The 19,837-nt window shown below is 50.4% G+C and overlaps 1 protein-coding gene across 2 annotated transcripts in view; it reads right to left on the bottom strand.

The window, feature by feature from the left end:
• Positions 1–839: 839 nt before the first annotated feature.
• Positions 840–19,837, bottom strand: part of CHD1L (chromodomain helicase DNA binding protein 1 like) — a 46,196-nt gene continuing 27,198 nt past the window's right edge. For both annotated transcript variants that reach the window (XM_074349324.1, XM_074349323.1), the window contains 10 exons: positions 19,248–19,401; positions 15,650–15,815; positions 11,599–11,747; positions 10,638–10,801; positions 9,890–10,095; positions 8,719–8,817; positions 4,929–4,999; positions 2,859–2,973; positions 2,055–2,163; positions 840–1,181 (listed from right to left, as the gene is read on the bottom strand). In XM_074349324.1, the coding sequence (XP_074205425.1) occupies positions 1,103–1,181; positions 2,055–2,163; positions 2,859–2,973; positions 4,929–4,999; positions 8,719–8,817; positions 9,890–10,095; positions 10,638–10,801; positions 11,599–11,747; positions 15,650–15,815; positions 19,248–19,401 (1,312 nt within the window). In that variant the 3' untranslated portion in view covers positions 840–1,102. The remainder of the gene's footprint in view (positions 1,182–2,054; positions 2,164–2,858; positions 2,974–4,928; positions 5,000–8,718; positions 8,818–9,889; positions 10,096–10,637; positions 10,802–11,598; positions 11,748–15,649; positions 15,816–19,247; positions 19,402–19,837) is intronic.

Genomic DNA, 19,837 nt, shown 5'->3' with positions numbered 1-19,837 from the left:
TAGCAGATAGGAGGCAGTGAAAATAAAAGTACATTTTAGGAAAAACAAACTTGGGAATCATGAATTTAGGGTCTAATAGGTCTTCAACACAGATGCTAAATCGTGAAGGGCCGAGGAGCTGGGGAGAGAGGCAGATAGAACAACCCAGGTGCTAAAGGCACCGCCTTCCTTAGGAGGTGATGGTCCCAGCTCTGAGGCCTCCAGTAGCCAGGGTTCCCTGCATCCAAGGCCCAGGGCTGAGGCTTTGGAAGAGGGAGGCCTTTGGGCATCCCAGGTGTTGAGGGCCTCAAAGCAGCAATCAGGCTGGTTGAGGACAGTCGGCCAAGACTGAGACTTCACATACAAAAGCATGAAAAGCCATAGCTTGTGTGGTGTCTCCCCCTAAGACTCCTTCTCCGGGGGCTCTGAGCCCCCTGCCCTCCCATCTGACATTCAGTGTCAGCTCTGTGCCATTCCCACAATCCCTTTATTTCTTGGAGCGGAACTGAATTTGGAGGGAAGGGGAAAGGAGATCCTCTGATTTCTCTGAAGTCACATATGACAGGCCTCTGGACCACTGTGTGCTCTCCAAGATCTGAATGCTGAGCGGTATGAAGAGAAGGGTGGGGGGGGAGGGGTGGCGCTCCACTTCTCTGGGTCAGGATCCCTTTTCTCAGCCTCTGCCCTTCAGAGACCTGTCTTTCCAAGGCACGAACTGGCTGAAGGTGCTTCCTTCTCGGAGTCACCCTGTCCTCCTGTGACCGCTCATTTCTCCTTAATCCACATAACTTTTTCACCACAAACAGGTCAGTCTGATGGAGGGGAAGAAAGCTAGAGAGGAAAGAAAGCAATGAAACCACTAGAGATGGGAACTTTATTATTATGCAGATAGCTATGCAAACGGGCCCAGGCACGCTGCCCAAGGACCTTCTCACACAACCTGTGCGTCCCTGTACCACAGGCACCGAAGCAGCAACACCGAAAGAGAGCAACGTTAGAACTTCCAGAAAACAGTATCTCAGAGGCCACCGGGCCCTGATCCCAATGTGAACTGCTGTTACAGGAGCTCTGAGCAGACGGCTCGGCTGGCTGCTGAGGGCTGGCCCTGACGCTGGGCCAGCGGTTAAGGCACCAGCTGTCGTGAGGATGAAGACGAGGGCTGTGAATGAAGGCTGGCAGCCCTGCTTCTAGGAAAGTAGTATCTGAGAAGGGCGGTCAAGGAATATGTGTTTCATCACTTTAAAGTCAACTTCACTAAAGCTACGCGGTCCCTGGTTTAGTCATGATCAAAATAAGCAGCCCAGGAGCCTGGACCTCCTTTCTCCGTACCAGAAGCCCTTCCGACGCTGTCAGCGCCCACGACCGCTGCTCCGGCCTGCTGTGCAGAGGGCTTCTGATACCGCGCGTGCTGTGAATACACATAGAATACAACGTCTCTCTTAAGGTTCACAGTGATTTAAATATCCTGAAAACCACCGACTGAATTAACTTCAGTAACGAAGTAAGAGGATGAAGTTTCTGTCTGACCGTAGCTCTTGGGGGTCAATTCAGCTTCTTCTAGTGACTCTGGACTTAGTATAAGTTCCAGCAATGCTAACTCACACAGCAAGCGAGTCATTAGAAGAAAATACTAGTCTTGCAAAACTAGATTATACCCTGAATGGTCAAAATTATTTTCTCATTGCTCCTTAAGAACACACTGAACAGGTTCAGAAACACAGCAGCTCACTTGTTTTGCTGCGTGTCTGTCAGCAAACAGAGCGAAGCTACCAGCGTCGGGCCTCGGTCTGCCGGCCTGAAGGGGGAGACGCGGTGTGACAAGATCCGACACGTGCCGAGCGCGGCTGCCCTGCAGATCCCCCTCTTCAGGCGCCTCTAGCCTCGCTGTGGGCGGGCTCGGCCCCGGGACACACACAGGTCAGCCAGTCCATCTTAGTTCTTCCCCACTGTAAAGGGGCAGAGTGAAAAACGTGGCAGAAGAGGGCGTGGCCTTGGGTTAACAGTGACACCAGAAAACACAAGACGTCCTCCTTTTTGAGCTGCGAGAGCACACGATGAGGACAACGAAAGGATACATGTAAGTTGGGATGCCTCTTGCGGCCAAGTGTTTCCGAATAAGTCGCTCAGTACCGTACCAGTTAAAGTCTCTCGTGGAGTGTCCGATGCGTGGAAGATGGACACTTGCTGTTACAAAAAGAACACATCATGATGTCTTCATTCATCTGAAACTGAAGGGTACAGTCTATGCAGAGAAGGTACTAATGTCCTCTGAGTCACTCTAGTTCCCAGTGGACAACGTGTATAACCATGAGCGTCCCACTCAGAGCGCAGAATTATAATGTCAGAAATATTCTGGGGAGGGGCCGTAAGAGGGAAAATTAAATAATTCTATTGAACATGAGGATCTACAGGCTCTGGAAATAAGCAGGTATAATGGAAATAGAATATGACTGATGGTCGAGATACAATTCTTTAACAAATCAAGCAGTTCAACAAACCCTGAGATGCCCTGGGTTTGGAAACAAAGTGTAACTCTGGTCTTTGGCAGAGAACTGTCTGCTGATGTGGACTGTGACTCTCCAAGAGGGGACAATGATAAACAGCATTTCCCAACTGCACCTCTGGTCCTCTGCCTCCTCGTCTGTGCTCATGATACAAACACCCCAGTAGAGGCAGATAACGGGTACAAAGGAGATTTAGAAACGAAAGGGGCTTTACAAACAGGGTGATGCAGTCATTACTTCTGTGGTCTCCCATGTGGGGGCTTACCTTTACCACGTACACTGAATGGGGTCTTGACATCGCTCCCCTCCCTTTAAAACTCACATATGCTTAGAAATAGAAATTCACCTACTCCCGGGCACAAACGAAGAGATTACCTTTCTTTTTCTTTGCTGCGAAGAATATCTTCTTCAGGCCCTCTTCCAGGGCTGCCATCTTAATGCCAGACAGCACATTGGCGCGGTCGCGGTGCTGGGCCACAATCAAGGCCAACTAGGAGAAGCAGTCATTAAGTGGGTGAAGAGACATGAGATGCTCCGCCGCCAGCTAAGGGACCTGCCCCCGGAGGGCAGGCACAGCCCCTCTGAGGTTACCCGGACTTTGGCTTCACCTCTTTTTCCTAACTCTTTATTAACGTATAGTCAGTTTACAGTGTTAGTCTCAGGTGGACAGCAGAGTGTTCCGTTACACATATACACACATGTACTTCTCAGATTCCTTTCCATTATAGTTATTACAGGAAACTGAATGCAGCTCCCTGTGCTGCGTAGCAGGCCCTGTTGTTTACCTGTTTCTGGCCTCTCTTTGGAACGCGCTGCCTGGACAGCCAGGTCCTACGAGATCCATGACTCCACGCCCCGCTGTAACTGTTCAGTCTTACTTAGTGGTAATTTTATATAAGCTTTTCTTCCTCTTTTTAAAGATATGTTAAAACCTGAGTCCAAAGCACGCTGTCCTTTCTAAATGCTCTCAAGGGGAAAGAAAGAATTCTTGAGAATCTTAGGAGCAGGGGGAGCTTTAGAGGTCCTTGTACCCAGCTCTGGGGCTCCAGTCAGCTCTGAGGTCCCAGAGACAAGCAGGCACCCCAGCCCTGCTCAGACAACTCCCAGGAGGACAAAATGGCCAACACCACCCACCCAGTCCTAACCCGAGTGCAAGGGCAGCGCCTGGGACGGACGTCACCAGTTGCACAGCGGCTGCGCTGCTCCACGCACCCTCAGCTGTTCTCTGAGTCACTGGACTCCGAGTCTCTTAGGCACGACCACTGTGTCCTCCTCGTTTTTTAGAAATGACTAGATGACTGAATAAGAGACCACTCTGTTCTTAGTCGTGAGGCCACCAACCTCAAGAAAGCGCCCCTGTCTTTCAGCCAGATTTCTAAATTTCTTCTTTTCCTAAGTCAGTAAGATTTGGCTCGAAATTTAAATATGAATTCAGGCCTTGGAGAAAACTAGGTAGGTGTGGTAAATAAAACATCTTACAGGAATTCCAAGTGACAGGCGAGTGGGAGACACTTAAGGTGTGAAAGGAGAATTCTGATGCTGGCAGAAGTACGCACTGGTTCACCTCCTCTGCTTGTGGCTGGCAGGAAACACGACCTGCCACAGGCTTCTTCATGTGATAAGTGATGAGATCTTCAGAGCTTTCACTCATGTTTTCTTCTTCATTTAGTAAATGTTTATGGAGCATTTCCTATAAGCTGGGACTGCATGAGGCACTGAGGATAAGAGGACAAAACAAGAGCCCTTGCACCTAGGAGGGGCCTGCCATCTAGGCCAGCGGAGGGAGCAAACGGGGGACAGTGCTTCCGGGGCTGTGATGGACGGGGGTGGGGGGTGGGAAGAAAGCAAGGCCCAACCTGCTTGTTATGGGCTGAACTGTGTCCCCCAATTTCCTATATTGAAGCCCCAACCCTCAGTACTTCAGAATGTGACTGTATCTAAAGACAGTGCCTTTAAGGGAACTGAATTCAATATCCTGTAATACCCTTTAATGAAAAATACAAAAACAAATATATGTATATGTGTATGTACATGCATGACTGGGACACTGTGCTGTACACCAGAGACTGACACACTGTAACTTACTTCAATTAAAAAAGAGAAAAAAAGTGCCTTTAAGAGGCGGTGAAGTTAGAACGAGCCTTTAGATCTGCACTGCACAGAGGAAACACCCTGTGGGGACGCAGCAGGGAGGTGACCGTCTTCAAGCCGAGGAGAGACCCCAGAGGAAACCGGCCCTGCTGGAGTCCTAGTACTGGACTTGCAGCCTGCAGGCCCGTGGGAAAATAACTTTGTTTTTCAAGCCACTCGGTCTGCGTGTTTCGTGGCGGCAGCCCACGCAGACAGACACGCTGCTAGAGGCCAGCGCGAGCAGGAGCGGTCCCAGCGGGAGGTGACGCGAGCCAAAGTTCAGCTCTGATAAAAGATGTGATCTTTTTTACTTACCAGATCTTGCCCTTTGCTTCTTGACTCTTTGTCATCAATAGGAAATAAAAGGACACTTCCCAAACTCAAGTCTGAGGTAAAATAAAAAGGGGCAACAGAAAGAGCATTACATTCACGACGGGATGCGACCCCCAAGGAAGGACTGTCCTGAACCCCTCCTGTGCGTGCCCTGCCTCTTCCACAGCCTCCTTGGCTCACTCTCCTGGCCAGTGGTCACTGCCTTCGCCAGGTACTCACTTCACTTGTGAATTGTTTTTTCCTCAAAAACATTTATTTTTAAAATTTTTAATTGTAGTAAAATACTCATAAAGTTTACCATTTTAGAGGGGAGGGAATAGCTCAGTGGTAGAGTGTGTGCTTAGAATGCAGGAGGTCCTGGGTTCAACCCCCAGTACCCCCATTAAAATGAATGAATGAATAAGGTAGTTACCTGCCCCCCCCAAAATTAAAAAGTAAAATTTGCCGTCTTAACCATCCTTAAGCACACAGGTCTGTAGTGTTAAGCACATTCACCCTGTTGTGTAACCCATCTCCGGGACCCTTTATCTTGCAGGACTGAAACTGTGGGGATGAAACAGCCCCCCCACGCCCTCTTCCCCCAGCCCCTGCAGCCCCCCTTCTGCTTTTCTCTCGACTTTGACTGCTCCAGCTATCGCAGATAAGCGAAATCACACAGTATACAGTCTTTCTGTGACTGGCTTATTTTGCTTATTAGATTACGTCGCTATGGTTCTTCCGTGTTGTCGCATGTGTCAGAATTTCCTTCCTTTTCAGGCTGAGTAACATTCCACTGTATGTACATACCATTCACCCGCTGATGGACACTTGGCTTGCTTCCACCTTTCGGCTGTTATGAATAATGCTAACATGGGCATTTAAATGTCTGCTCAAGTCCCTGCTTTCAGTTCTCTTGGGTACAGACCCCTGCGCGGGATCGTATGTAATTTTAGTTTTAGTTTTTTGAAGAGCCTTCACACTGTTTTCCATAATGGCTACACCGTTCTACATTCCCACTATCAAGTTCCAGTTTTTCCATACCCTCACCAACAACTGTTGTTTTGGGGATTTTTTTGTTTGTTTGAGATAAAACTGACACATAACATTATGTAAGTTTAAGGTGTACAATGTATTAATTACCCTGATACATTTACACTGCACTGTGATTGCCACTGTAGCATTAGCTAACGCCTCAATCCCTCACATAATTTATCATTTCTTCTAGTGGTGGGACAATCAAATCTATAGTCTCTTAGAAAGTTTAACATTTAAAATACAGTTTTGTTGTCTGTAGTCCTGGACTGAGTATTAGATCTCCAAGACTTGCTCCTCTACCAGCTGCAAGTCTGTTCAGTATCTCTGCCACTCCCTAGCCCTGAGCAACCACCACGTTGCTGCTTTTAAGATTTCAGTTTTCATAGATTCCACGTTTAAGAGACTTCATATAGTAGCTGTCTTTCTCTGTCTGACATCTCACTTAGCATAAGTTCTCAAGGCCTCCATGTTAACACAAATGGCAGGATTTCCTTTTCTTTCACGGCTAAATAGTATTCTGTTTTGTGTGTGTGTGCGCGCACGCGCGCATGGGGGTATCCTGTATCTTCTTTATCCACTCACGCACTGACAGACAGGTGGTTTCCGTATCTTGGCTGTTACGGGTAATGCTACAGTAAACATGGGGATGCATATGTCTCTGTGATAACCTGCTTTTATTTCCTTTAGATTATACCCAGAAGTGGAGCTGCTGAATCGTATCTTAGTTGTAGCTTTAATTTTTTGAATAATGTCCATACTATTCTGTCTGCTGTTTGGACCAGTTCACAGTCCCGCCAACAGTGCACAAGGCTTCCCTTTTCTCCACACCCTGCCCAATACTGATCTCTTGTCTTCTTAGTGGTACCCACTGTTACAGACATGAGGTGATACCTCACTGTGGCTTTGATTTGCGTTTCCCTGATTAGCAATGTCATGCACCTTTTCGTGTACCTGTTGGCCATGTGGATGTCTTTAGAAAGATGTCTATTCAAGTCCGCCCATCTGAAAATCAGACTTTGTTTTTGCTATTGAGTTGTCTGAGTTCTTCACAAATGTTGGATATTAACCCTTAATGACACGTGGTTTGCAAATATTACTTCCCATGCAGTAGGCTGCATTCTGTTGATCGTTTCTTTTGTAGAACATACGTTTTTAAGTTTGATGTAGCCCCACTTGTTTTTCTCCTATTGTTGTTTGTGCTTCTGGTGTCATATCCAAACAACCCACTGGCAAGATCAACGTCAGGAGCTCCGTCCCTGCATCCTCTGTCCCTCCAGCCAGACCCTCCGCTCCAGCCTGACGGCCCGCGCTCCGCTCTCCAGGAGCACTCGCTGACCGCCCCGTGCTGGGGAGGCTGGGATTACAGGGGCACCAAAGAGAATGCGGCACGGCTAAGGGCTCTCTTGCCCTTTCTCTCCACCTATTTAAATTCAGCCCATCCTTCCAGGCCCAAGAAAACTTCCACCGCTTCCATGAAGCCCTCCATGGTAATTCAAGCCTATGTTTCATCTCTCCTGCTCCACCTTATTTCAGTCCTTCTTCAGAAGAAAGTACACACTCCCGTGTGTGCTTCCTTGCTGACCACTTGCACCTGAGCTCTGCAACCAGGTTTCCCGCTACACTCTCCTCAGAGGGCTCCGCGGCTGTGCGACTGCCCCCGGGGCGGACCCAGCGGGCTCTCCCCAGTGCCCGTCCGCCCGTCAGCACCTGGCGCCGGGGACCGCTTCTTGACGCCCTCCCCCCCTTACGCCTCGAAACCCCACGTTCTCAAGGTCCCTTATTTTTCTGACTGTTCCTTCTGTCTCCTCTCCTTGCCCCTGCTCCTAACTGGAGGTGTTCCCAGGTTCTGTTCTCCAGCCTCCCGCTTCTCCGTCCTATCGCCTGCAGGGTTTTAAACGAGGATCCAAGCGGGGACCCCTCAGTCTGTACCTCTAGCTCCAGCCTCCCCTGGAGTCTCTCCTTTCCAGCTGCCCACTCAAGATCTGGATCCGGGTGAATTGCGTCAACACACGCTAAACCCTCTGTTCAGTCGTCGGTTTTAGCAGGAAAAGTGCTCATTCTAAGTCTTTACATCCCTTTCTGCCCTAGAGAACTGAGGAGGGAAGTCAGGGAAAATCAACCTTTAAGCAATCTGGAGGGCCCTTCTCTATTGGACAACATCCTTTAGCCTCTCAAGCTTGGAGGAAATAATCACAATAATCACTTACTCCTCTCGCCACTGTGTGATCTCCACACGTAACAGGAGGCACCCCAGCCCCGTCTCCGTGCCGGCCTCCCAAGTTCCCCCGGCCCCAGACAGCTCCAGCCCAGCCTGTGCCCCCTGCATAGCATGGCCTCCCCCTGTCAGCGCCCGGCTCTCGTGAGCACTTCAGTGGTGTCTGATTTCTCTCCCACAGGTGTCTGACATTTTCATGAGACAGTCCCTCAAGAAGATGGGGTGAGTTGGGTAAACAAGGAAATGATCTTCAAGCCTGTCCTTTAAGGTGCACGCAGGCACTGACATTTATCAGAATACCTGCACGTTCATTATCCTCATTATAGTCCCACGGGGCGGGTGGAGCGAGTATTGTTCACAAATTACGAATGAGAAAACAGGGTTGCCTCAGAGTCACACATCGCCTCGCTAACTGAGGACAGAACTCAGATTCCAGCCAGCTCTTCTGCCCCTTCACCTGGTGCTTTTAACCCAGGTGAGCCTGTCCTAGGTGTCCTCCCCCCCGCCCCCAACCCGGACCCTCCTCTCTGGTTTGTTTCTCACCTTTCATCCTCCCGGCCAGCTCATATATTCTTCTTGGCTCGGCAGACCTTGTTTCCAGAGCTGTGAACAAACCCCCTCGGCCCCAGCGGCCAGAGTCATCTGTCAGAAGAAAGAGAAAATTTTTCTTCTATAGGAGACAAAATCCAGTCCACACTTTAAAAAAAACAAAGGTATGCCCCAAAGACTCAGGGAGAATGATTTTTCAAAGGGCAGGAGAAACTAAGGTTTTCTGGAATCTACCTGGTGAACACAACAGGAAAGCATGGGAAGAATTAGTGCTTTGAAAGCGTGAACTCTCTGGTTCTCCTGCAATTCCCAGGAGACAGCTGGCGGGACGGGGAGCAGATGCAGTGCAGGAAGGGCCGGAGCTCTGCCGGCACAGCCGCACACAGCTCCCACTTCCCAGGAGGAACGCGGGGAGGCTGAGTGCCCTGCTCAGGCCGGCACTGACACGGCTGGTTAGGGCCTTGTATTCAGAGTCAGTCATTCATTCAGTCATACTACAAACATCTGTTTCTGTTACATGTCAGGCACTGTTTTAGGCACCAGGATTACAGCAGTGGATAAAAAAAAATCCCTGCTCCCGTGAAGCTTATTTTCTAGTTCAGTGAAGCCATAAGCAAATACACACGGAATTTGTCAGGTGCTGCTGGGTCGTCGAGTGAAGTAAGGCAGGAAAATGGAGAGAAAACCAGAGCGGTGAGGGTGGGGTCTGGCGCTCAGGGGAGGCCCCGCTGAGGCACACACAGATGAGTAATGTTTGATGTGGCTACTTAGGGAAAGAGGGCTCCTGCAGAGAAGTCAGAGGTACCCAGGTCACGAGGAAAGAACATGCTCGGAGTTTCCGCTTTTGCTCAAAGGATTCACTTGCTTTGTAGATAGTGCCCCCTTTCACCCTCATAAAAACCTTGTGCAGAGAACAGAGCAGATATTATCCCATTATAGAGATAAGGCAGTTGCGGCCCAGGGAGCTTGGGCTGCTCAACCAGGTAAACAAGAGAGAGAAGAGTCAAATCCCAGTCTCCTGGTTGTAAAATTCACATTTTTTTGACCACATAAGTCTGCACCAGGCCCATTAATCACCCTGAGGTCAGGGTTCTGCCTCACCTTCCCCAGTTCTTGGCACCATAAAGATGGAGGCCCCCACCCAGACCCCCACCACGTCTCCTACCTACGCAGTGCACGATGACCGCATCCTCCGCCCCGGCCTGCGGGTGGGTGACGTCACCGCTAACATACTTGATGGAGGTCGAGTCTGGGTCTTCATAATCCAGCCGGGCAGAGTTCTCATCTTCCTCTTCCTCGAGGTCCTCTGGTTCGCTGTCCCCAGGAGGCAGGCAGAAGGACTGGTAATTGTTGGACTGCCACCAGGCCATCCTTCACGGGGCCAGAGAGAAAAGGACATTAACTGGGTCTATCGCCACGTCCCTCGGAGCACATTTCACATTGCTGTTCACAAACAGTAAGCGCCAAGTAGAAATGCAGTCAGAAACTCACCCCGACTGAGGTTTCCTGCCTACCTGTAAGTAAACAAGAAGTCTTACCAACGAGCCTGTCTCCTGACTACACGTCAATAATGAGCAGCCACCGGATGCCACTGTTCTTAAGGACATGTGACTAAAAGGGACTGTTCAAACTCCTCTTTGTCAGACAATGAAATCCTAAAATTTTCTGGCTTCAGTTGAATGCATCTTCTCTGCCTTCGACACTCAGGACTGCTCTCTTAAGTAGACTAACTGTTAAGGTTAAAGTTTAATCTTTAAAAAGTATTCTATTACCAGTAGGAACCAGCAGCTTCACAGGGGTCTTCTGCAATTTTGAAGTGCTGCTCAGCTGGGGACTCACGATACGGCGGTGCTGCCCTGACCGACCGTGGCCCTTGGCTTTATTCACGACACAGTCAAATGCCACACACATACCTTTTCTTACGTTCTGCTTCCTCCTTTTCCCTCCTCTTCTCCTCTGTTAGTCTCTTTCTCTTGGCTGCTGCTTCTTGTCTTTTCTTCCTTCTGTCCTCCAGCTCTTCAGGGCTCAGAACCCGCTTACGTGCGGTAGACTCCTCGCTGAGGCCTGGGAGGAGAACCTGGAGGAAGGACAAGACCCGTGAGCAGGGAGGCTGGGGGCTACCTGTTCCTCCGTGAGCTTCCTTCATCCCTAAAACCACTCTGCATGGAAGCAGCGTGCTAAATATTTCACAAAACCACGCCAACTTGTGTGCTGGCAAGACACCACCATGCACACGTCCTGGAGGCACGGTAACCAAGACCCCGTGCTCTGCACTCTGCCAGAGCCCGGGCACAGCCAGGGCAGCAGTGCGTCGTTTTCATTCATCTCACTGGGAATAAGCTACTTCAGAAAATAGCTTTTTTTTTTTTAATTGACAGCATACCTTGTAGGATGCCATTTTAGGGTTAACAATTTTTAGTGGAAATCCTCCTCACTGTATTATGTCATTCCTTCTTAAAAAGAATGTTTCAACATCATGATCATCTGAACGGTAACCAGCACTTACTGAGCACATACTAAGTGCCGGGCCACTGCGGATGCCACGCAGACCACCTGTGACTGCCACCGTCCTAACAACGCAGGGTCGCGGCCGTCAGCAGCAGGGCGCAGGAGGCTGGTGCAACACAGCGATGCCTTCAGGGGCCCCAAGGGACGGCTGCCTTCACGTGCCCTAAGTGGTGAACATACTCTCCTTGATGGTGTTTCTAATGCTGTTTTTACATCGCTTTTACACTAAGGTACAGTTAATTATACCTGCATTTCAACAAATACTTGCATACTTATTTCTTAACAAATCACTACCAGTATCATTTTTTGCTCTCTTAGGATGAAAGTTTGGAAGAATGTACTCTTCCATAAATGAACAGTTCTTACACGGCCTTTATTTCGGAGTAACCGGCCCTCTTGCCTGGTTTTCTCCAAAAGGGTTTTCTGAAGATTCACCAGTTGTTCAAACGATTTTCTGTCTTCTTTACTAGGCTCCTTAGAATAATCTTTACCTTCAAATAAGTACATGTGGTTTTCTAAGGACATAAAACACAGAGAGAGACATGTTAGATACTAAAGACAAATAGACCAATTCGATTCAAAGCAATAACCAGGGTGAACTAGCAAACAGCCTGTGTTCTAAACGGGCTGAGACTAGCTCACGAGGCAGGCAGTGGATGTCTAGTCCCACTGACGCTGACGGGTTTGGGATCCACGTGCAGGTCTCACGTGTTCACCTTTGAGGGGAGAGCGTGGCTAAAGCCCTCCGGTCCATCTCTAGATGGTCCGTGGGTCTCTGCCGGATGCCCCCACCCCACGGAGTCTGGCATCACTCATCACCCACTCACTCCACACTATTCCCCCGCATGAATCTCCCTGACAGTAAGGTTCACTAATAACGGGTAACGAAGAGCCTATTTTTTTAATTCTAAACACAGTTTTAACCCCTCTATCCCTTTTCTGCAATATTAACAGGAACGGGGAGAATCTATGAGAAAGTAAAGAATCTAACAATCCCTTAGATTTACGACGGTCTTTACAGACCTCGTGTAACACCCCAGTCCTGGTGCAACCGACCCCACTTAGAAAGGGAGAACTGAGGCTCCAACGGGGGAGAGACTCCCCAGTCCTCGGTGCTAATACATGAAGAAGGCAGGATTTGCTGACTCGAAGGCCGGGGGGCTCTTTTCGGCATACTACTACGTACAGGGGGATGGAAGGCTAGCGGGCAGGGACACTCATGACAGCGACAACAGCGATGACGGTGGGGTAAATGTGGACAGCACCTGATGCTGTCCGAGCCCTTATGTGACCACACCTGGCTGCTGTGACTGCGGGAGAGCAGAGCGGGCTCTACCAGCGCCACTGTACAGGGGAGGACACCGCGGCTGAGAGAGGCTGCTGGATGGCCTGCCAGGATCATGAATCACCGGACGAAGAGAAGCCGTAACAAGCCAGGACTGGCAACCAGGGAGCGGTGACACAGATATTACAAAGTCAAGCGTGTTTAATGTAATACACACGTGTTACCAAAGAACGTGTTTTCACAGCATTAGTAAAATCAGCGATAAGTGTGTTTTCCCTAAAGAGTAAGAAAGCAAACATTTTCATTCCCAAGAGATCAAGTGCTTCACACTTGTACCCAAACCCACCAGCTGCGGTTCTAACTGGCATCTGCTAATTAAATCAGCGGGGGGCTTTCAGTGAGGCGCTCTATCAGCAAGTGGAAGAAAACACAGCGCCAAGAGGCGTCAGACGTGATCGGCACAAGCAGCTTCACAGTGCAGTTCTCGACTCACGGACGTGCTTTTAAAAAGATTCCTGGCGGTCAAGATACAGCAGCGCTGTTTTTCCTTTCACTCTGGCGGGGTGTGCTCTAATTACCGCTCTTGCACACTCAGTTACATCCCTTCAACCGCGCTCCCTGTTTTCCCTCTGCAGCCGAGAGGAGGCGGGAGACCACGGGCTCAGACCCTCAATTGCCTCCAGCCAGGGGAGCCGCCTGCCACACAGTGAACCCACGCTCACTGATCAAGGACAAAACCCCAAGTTTTAATACAACAGGGGAATTTTTCAGGCAGCTTGGCTGCCTGAAAAAAAATAGAATTTTTTTTGGCAGTTGGACTGACGATATAATTATCTTTTTGGAAAACAGTGAAATTTTATTTCGTTCTGGTAAATGTTAGGCAAACAAGCTGAAATTAATCTAGATGAAATGGGTGCAAGCTTCAGCGCTTAATGTGATCAAAATGCAACTGAAAAACAGGACCACATGCATCTGTTTCTTCTCCCATCTAACAGAAGTAAATGCCAGTGACGGGATTTTTAAAAGATATGAGACAACAGTGAATGAAAAGTTCAATAACTTTGGAAAATGGAAAGTGGCTGATAACAGATTTAAAAGAGCAGTGGAAGCAAAACACAGGTGCCCAGTCAAAGGGTGATAATGAGAACAGGGACCCCTTCAACCCTCCAAAAGCGCAGAGCATACAAGGACGAGGACCCGTTGGGGGAGGACTGAGAGAACCTGCACACCAAGGAACAGGAGCGCCGGAACCCCTTCTCACGTCACCCCCTCAGCGTGAGCAGATTTATTCCAAGCTCCTACCCAACCTTTTCCAAGAATGATCTCAAGCATTCATCTCTGGAGAAACAGCTGCCCAGAGAAGAGGCTTCCTTCCAGACACAGACATCTGGGAAGGCCCCCTTCAGTGAGGAAGGCAGCTCGCCAACCGGTGACGCTGCAATAAGGACCCAGAGCCCAGACACCTGCCCGTCAGCTTTGGCGTTTCGCTGGCACAGGGGCCAGCCAGAGCCACCAGGTGTTTCAGGGAAACCTCCGGCGGAAACGAGACAGCGTTTTTAGAAAGGAGAAGCAACTGGAGGGAAAAGACAACACAGAGGCTGGAGGAGTTCTTTTTTCTAAGATAATAAATACCCCCCCCCCCGGAATACTTTTTAACAGCTATGATAAGAGAGGGCGCGACAGCCCTGCAATGAGAGCAAGATACAGGCAAACAGCAAGCAGAGAAAGGGCTCTTTAAAAACAGAAATACTAATATTAAAACATTTTTAAACTAAACAACTAGAAAGGTCACAAAGCAGCGTCCTGCCGAGTAACGCCGGCCGCCTGCGGGCCGGGCTCCCCACACACCCTGCGAACCCCACACACGGCAGCAAAGCCACAGCCGCGGCGGAACCAGGAGGCGGAGAGCATGGCACCCTCAGCCCGCAGGTGCGAGAGACGCGAACGGCCCAGGCCAGCCGAGTCCGCTGCCGGGCCCAGCCCGGAGAGGCAGGCAGGGGCTGCGCAGAGAGGGCAGCAGGCTTCTGCCAGTGTCAGCTGCAGATCAGACCTGTCCCCCAAAGAACGCCACACCCCAAATGGGAAAATAACGAGGGTCAGTCTGAGACCGGGCAGATCAGAGCAGTGACTACTAAGGAACTGAAAGGAAGGGACTAGAAAGGACTCGCAGCCAGCAACTTAGGACGGCACTGCTTCTGGGGAGAGAGGCGCCTCAGAAGGAGGGACATGCCTTGGCAGTTTGGTGGCAAAGGGAAAGAAGGAAGCAAGGGACGGAAAATCAGGGTCCCACGGAAACGGGAGAATCAGACCGCCACCAGTCACGCCAACCCCACCCTCCACCCAAAAGAGCAGCAGCCTGTAGAGACGCTGCACTTCTCCGTGAGTGGAACAGGCGCTTCTGAATTAAGTAAGACGACCAGTCAGACCTTCCGCCCGAGTCCGCACCGAATCTCTGGTACAGGCAGAGTCATTTCAAAACAACCCTAAGACGTCAGAAGACATCCTTACAAAGCTACCAAGTGAAAAAACACTGCAAATCAGAAATTCAAGTACTATAGAAACGGACAAAAGACAAATGTTGACCAAAAGCAAAAAAAAAATGACAAAAATCATCTTATGATTTACATGTATCGCTTCACTTAAAAACTAAAATTAATGGCACCTCACCTCATGGTGAAGATTAAATGAAAAAAAATTAGTACAAGGCACGTGACAAGCAGACTTCTGACTGAACACAGAGTAAAGGCTCAATCGGTGTTCACTGCAGTTTAAAATAAATCGTTCCACCATTCAGAGAAGGCCTCACCACGTGCAGCTCCACACCAAGGACAGAGGACTAAGGACAGACAAAGGGGAACACACCTGCAATCAAGGGAGGAAAAATACGCATTTACATCCTTGAGACGGATACCACCATAAGCACTGCTACCATCAACGTGGTTCAAAGTTCAGCCGCATGGGACAGTCCGACAACCTCTGAACCGCGTGAGTCTTAAACAGTGAGCCCACGGCGAGGGGCAGGCAGGGGAAGGGTGCCCGGGCAGCAGCACCAGGACTCTCCACGGGGACGCATCGCACTCACGTCCCCGCGGGGGTGGCAGGACCACCAGCTCTGCTCTCGCCCCCACTTACTTTCTTCCTCCTGGTCTCTGCTTCCTTCCTCCTCTGTCGGCAAGGCATCGGAGAGCCACTGGCCGTCTTTTGTTTCTCCCAGGATAGGCTCCAGGTCTATTTCATCCATGGTACTCCCCTCAGAAGACAGCAGTTTATCCAAACCGAATTTGAGGATCTCACTCAGCTTGAATGAGAAAACAGAAAAGTCCAGTTGGCTCTTGTGAAAACAAACCCTGGGGTATCAGTGATTTGCTAAGCGGCTTATGGACACCAGGCACGTCCCCTCCCTGACGGTCAGCGTCTCTTCCCTCCCCACGAAGGATGACACCACCAGGGCTGTTCCGAGGATGGATGATGGGTAACCAGAGAGGTAATAAATGACGGTCAGAGACGCTGACTCTGGCAATTCTCAGTAACCAAAAAATTTTCACCTGAAATCTTTCCTGAAGAATAATCATAATTTCCTGCGTTATCTTAGCACCTCTCGCACAGTCGCTCTCACAGGCATCCCAGCAGCCACATGAGAAGTCACAGACCCTGTTAGCTACTCTCCCCCGACTCCCGCTGCCAAGCTTCTCAGAAAGAGAAGGCTACACCGGGCACTCTACCTCCACTACTGACTGACTGACTGCTTTCCTTTGGCAATTTCGTTCCTGCCGCAGCGCTCTATGGAAACCACCCTGGCGAAGGCCAGTGACAAGTCCTGATCACCGGGCCTGAAGGCCATTTCTCAATTCTAATGCTCCTGGACACTGCTCTGGGCCTCCACGGCCCCGCTTCTCTTCCCTTCTCTCTACTGTGCTCTCGGTCCGTTTCCTAGGGATGCAGGAACCACCCAAAAAGTTCAGATCATCTTTCCTGGCTTTAGCGTCCCACCTTCACCTGTGTGCTTCCCTATGAGCTAACTGAGATGCTGGGCCAAGCTGCATTCACGTCTTGGCTCCTCATTTGCATCTTGTCCTCTTAGACTGGGTCGGTTATCTCTAGATGTTCTGTTTTGTGACTAGGAAATTCTCTGGTAGCTGCAAAAAAATTCAGATAGTTCACCGAAGCAACACACCGGGCTATACTGACCTTGAACCCTGATATACGTGTGACAAGGTGACTGGCTGCAGCAGCTGGCCCCCAAAATAGAAGAAAGCCAGCTATGTATGAGAAGGACTGGTCCCAATGGGACACTCCCTTTGGTCCATCTCATATTCATGCTTTCACTTATGATGAGTCTCAGCCATCAAGGGACTACCCGTGTTTTTACAGAAGCAATATTTTACAGCAATTAAGGGCAAAGGGATGTGCCTGGAGGTTAGAGAGTACCCAGACTGGAGTCCTAAACCTGAACGTCCCAGGGAAAATTACTTAAAATGGAAACAGCGCCTACCTCGTTCTCTGGTAACTTACATTCACGGAAACAACGGGAAGGAAACACTGCATGTAATACACAGCACACAGCAGGCGGTCAGTAGACGCTGCTGCAGCTGCTCTGCCTCACTCTGCTTCTGCCAACTCCTCCCTGCAGGGTGACAAGCCCGCTTCCCTCCTTGAGGGCGTCAGGAGCCTGTACTCAGACTTACTAAGCCACAGTCACTATTTTACTGTTGGATTCTTTTTTATTTTACAGACAAATAAACCCTGCTTTCTTCTGAGACGAGGGCATTGGGTTGTCACCTTTGTTTTCGGCCACCAAAGAGATAAGCTGTCTAGTCTTGGCAGGGAAGACAGAAATCCGCCATTAGAGCCAGAACGGAACCTTCCGACAGAGCCCGCCTCCAACAGCCAGTGGCCTACATCCCCACCAGGATTTGGCCCATGGCACAGAGGCATGTCTGCACGACCGCACGGATGTGCCCAGCAGCCTGCGTCACAGGGACACCGACTGAATCCCCTGAGCTCCTCCCCACGGGGGAGAGCTCAGACTTCTTACTGGCAACTCCTCCTCCTCCTCCGCGCACACCCAGAAGGGGGCCTCCGAGGCTCTGCCATTCATGCCCTCCACCCCGCAAGGCGGGCTCGCCGCCCTCGAGGCTGAACAGAGGACAGGCGCGTGGAGAACCACACTTCAGAGCTCCGCAGGCTGCCCGACCCCTCTCTTGAGCTTTCAGCTTACACCTGTAGTGGCCCCTTAGGTAGCGTTAAGACAGCGTCGAGCCTGCCCCGCCACCAGCATGGGTGAGCTCGCACACGTCAGCCGGGAGCCAAAGGAAGAACAGAAAGAGAAAAAAAAAACACTTTGCACCTTGAGGTTAAACAAAAACCAAACAAGAAGATGCACAGAACCCAGGGTTACTCTTTCTCGTTTTGGCCCCAACACAAAGGAAACCTTCAGCCTCTCCCGCAAGTTACTAACTCCCTGACAAAACCAGTGGGAGCCTCGTCTTTTGCAAGGCCGGGCGTAAAGGCCGGCGCTGCTCTTTGTGGACATGAAAACCACGTGAGAAGACGTTGTTTTTAACCAGACTAACTGTAGACCAGTGGCTCTGTGCGTAAGTGTGTAGCTTTTTTCCTTTTAAATACTTGTTGTATTTCCTGCTTGACAAACGAGACCTTTTAAAGCCTGCTCTTTCTTACAAACTTTTGCAGATGAAATTCTTGTCTCAGTTTTCCTCTAACAGTAGCTTTGTGTTTTTTTTACTGCAAACTCTGTTGACTAAAGCCTAAATTATCTTTCTAAACCTCTGTTCTACCTTCCACCTTCCTAACTGCTACCGGACTCATCACCTGGGCTTCCAGCCTCACAGCCACCTGTGAACTGTCCTTCTCCCCAGCCGTCCGCCTCTGACAGCCAACTCCTGTCACTTCGTCTTCCGTGCGCTGCTCACGCCAGGCCCTCGCACTGCTGCTGCCCTGGCAGAGACCCGCTACCCCCGGCACGCCTGGGTCTTTCCAATGTCCCAGGAGCTGGTCTTTCTGCTTCCAGCTCCTCATGCCTGGGTCAGAATGGAAGGCCCTGGGACACACGATCACATGGGTTCTAATTTTAACCCCAGGGCTGCTACAGAGTGTCTGTAAGCCCTCTTGCAGATAAAAGCTTTCTCTAAAATCTTCCAAGCCAGCATTTCTTCCCTATCCAGTGTCCCTGTCTTCAAGCAGTTAACTCTAATTCTTTCACCCACTTTTCCTATGTATGGCATAATTCCGAATTCCCAGTCTTGTCCACCCTCTTGTGAGCATGAAGAAGGTGATGTGAACTGACCAGAGGGCCTGGGGTTCAGGTGGAGATATGGGAGCAATCACTGTTTGTTACACTGCGCTCTTTATTTCACCTCGTTCTCCTAGCGGCCCTCAGAGGCGGCCCGCGGCAGCCTGGCTTTCAGAAAAGCAAAGGTAAAGCGAGACGCCTGCTCAGAGCCACGTGGCCAGCCAGCTTCAGGGCCTGGGCTGGAGTGCAGTCAGAGGGGCCCAAAGCCCGCCGCGTTCTAGACCTGCCGTCTGGACAGAGCCCGCTCGTCGCAGCTCCCACCGCGGCCTGCGGGAGGCGCGCCGGCAGCAGGACTCTGGCCTGGGAACAGATGTGCCGTTGGGGGCGGATTAATGCCAGTTCTTTTCACTTCCTTCTCATCCCCAGAGAGCACTGGCTACAATCACGACACTTTCCAAAGTGAAGAACGACGTGTGTTACCCGGAGGTCAGCATCCGCAGAGGGTCTCGGGGCTCCCAGGGTGAAGCGGCCCCCTTCCATGACCGCGCTGGTGAGCTGCAGCTTGGAGGCGGCCTTCCTGCAGACTATTTCTTCCACAGTGTCTCGGCCAACCAGCCGAATAACCTTCACAGACCTGTGCAGACGTCCGAGGAGAGGAATGTGCTGTAATAAGGGGCCTGCAAAGCCGGGCACAGGCACGCAAGGCCGACAAGTCCAAAAGGAGCCTCAAAATGCCGTGTCTGGGGCACCACTAAAGGGAGGTGGCCGTCAGAGATCTGGCCTCTCTCACTGAAACTTTCCAAAAGAGTCAAGGGAGGGACCATGAGGGGTCGTCACTGCGATTCCTTACCCGTGGCGGCAGCAAACCCCGGGTAGATCTAAATCGCCCTCAGGTCAGAGGGCAAGACCTATCTTCTGAGCTTAGTTCCATAAACCTGTAATTTCACTTTCAGCTGAATTAGACTTCGACTCAGGAAGGATGAGTTAAACGACCTCTAAAGGTTCCTTCTAGTCCTTTCTCAACTTGATTTTGCTCTTTTAAACAAAGCAAGTCTGGAACAGTCACGGGC

Source organism: Camelus bactrianus, chromosome 21, assembly GCF_048773025.1.
Source record: "Camelus bactrianus isolate YW-2024 breed Bactrian camel chromosome 21, ASM4877302v1, whole genome shotgun sequence".
Taxonomy (NCBI): Eukaryota; Metazoa; Chordata; class Mammalia; order Artiodactyla; family Camelidae; genus Camelus; species Camelus bactrianus.
Note: the sequence above shows the minus strand (reverse complement) of the source record. Positions and strands in the feature narration are given on the sequence as shown.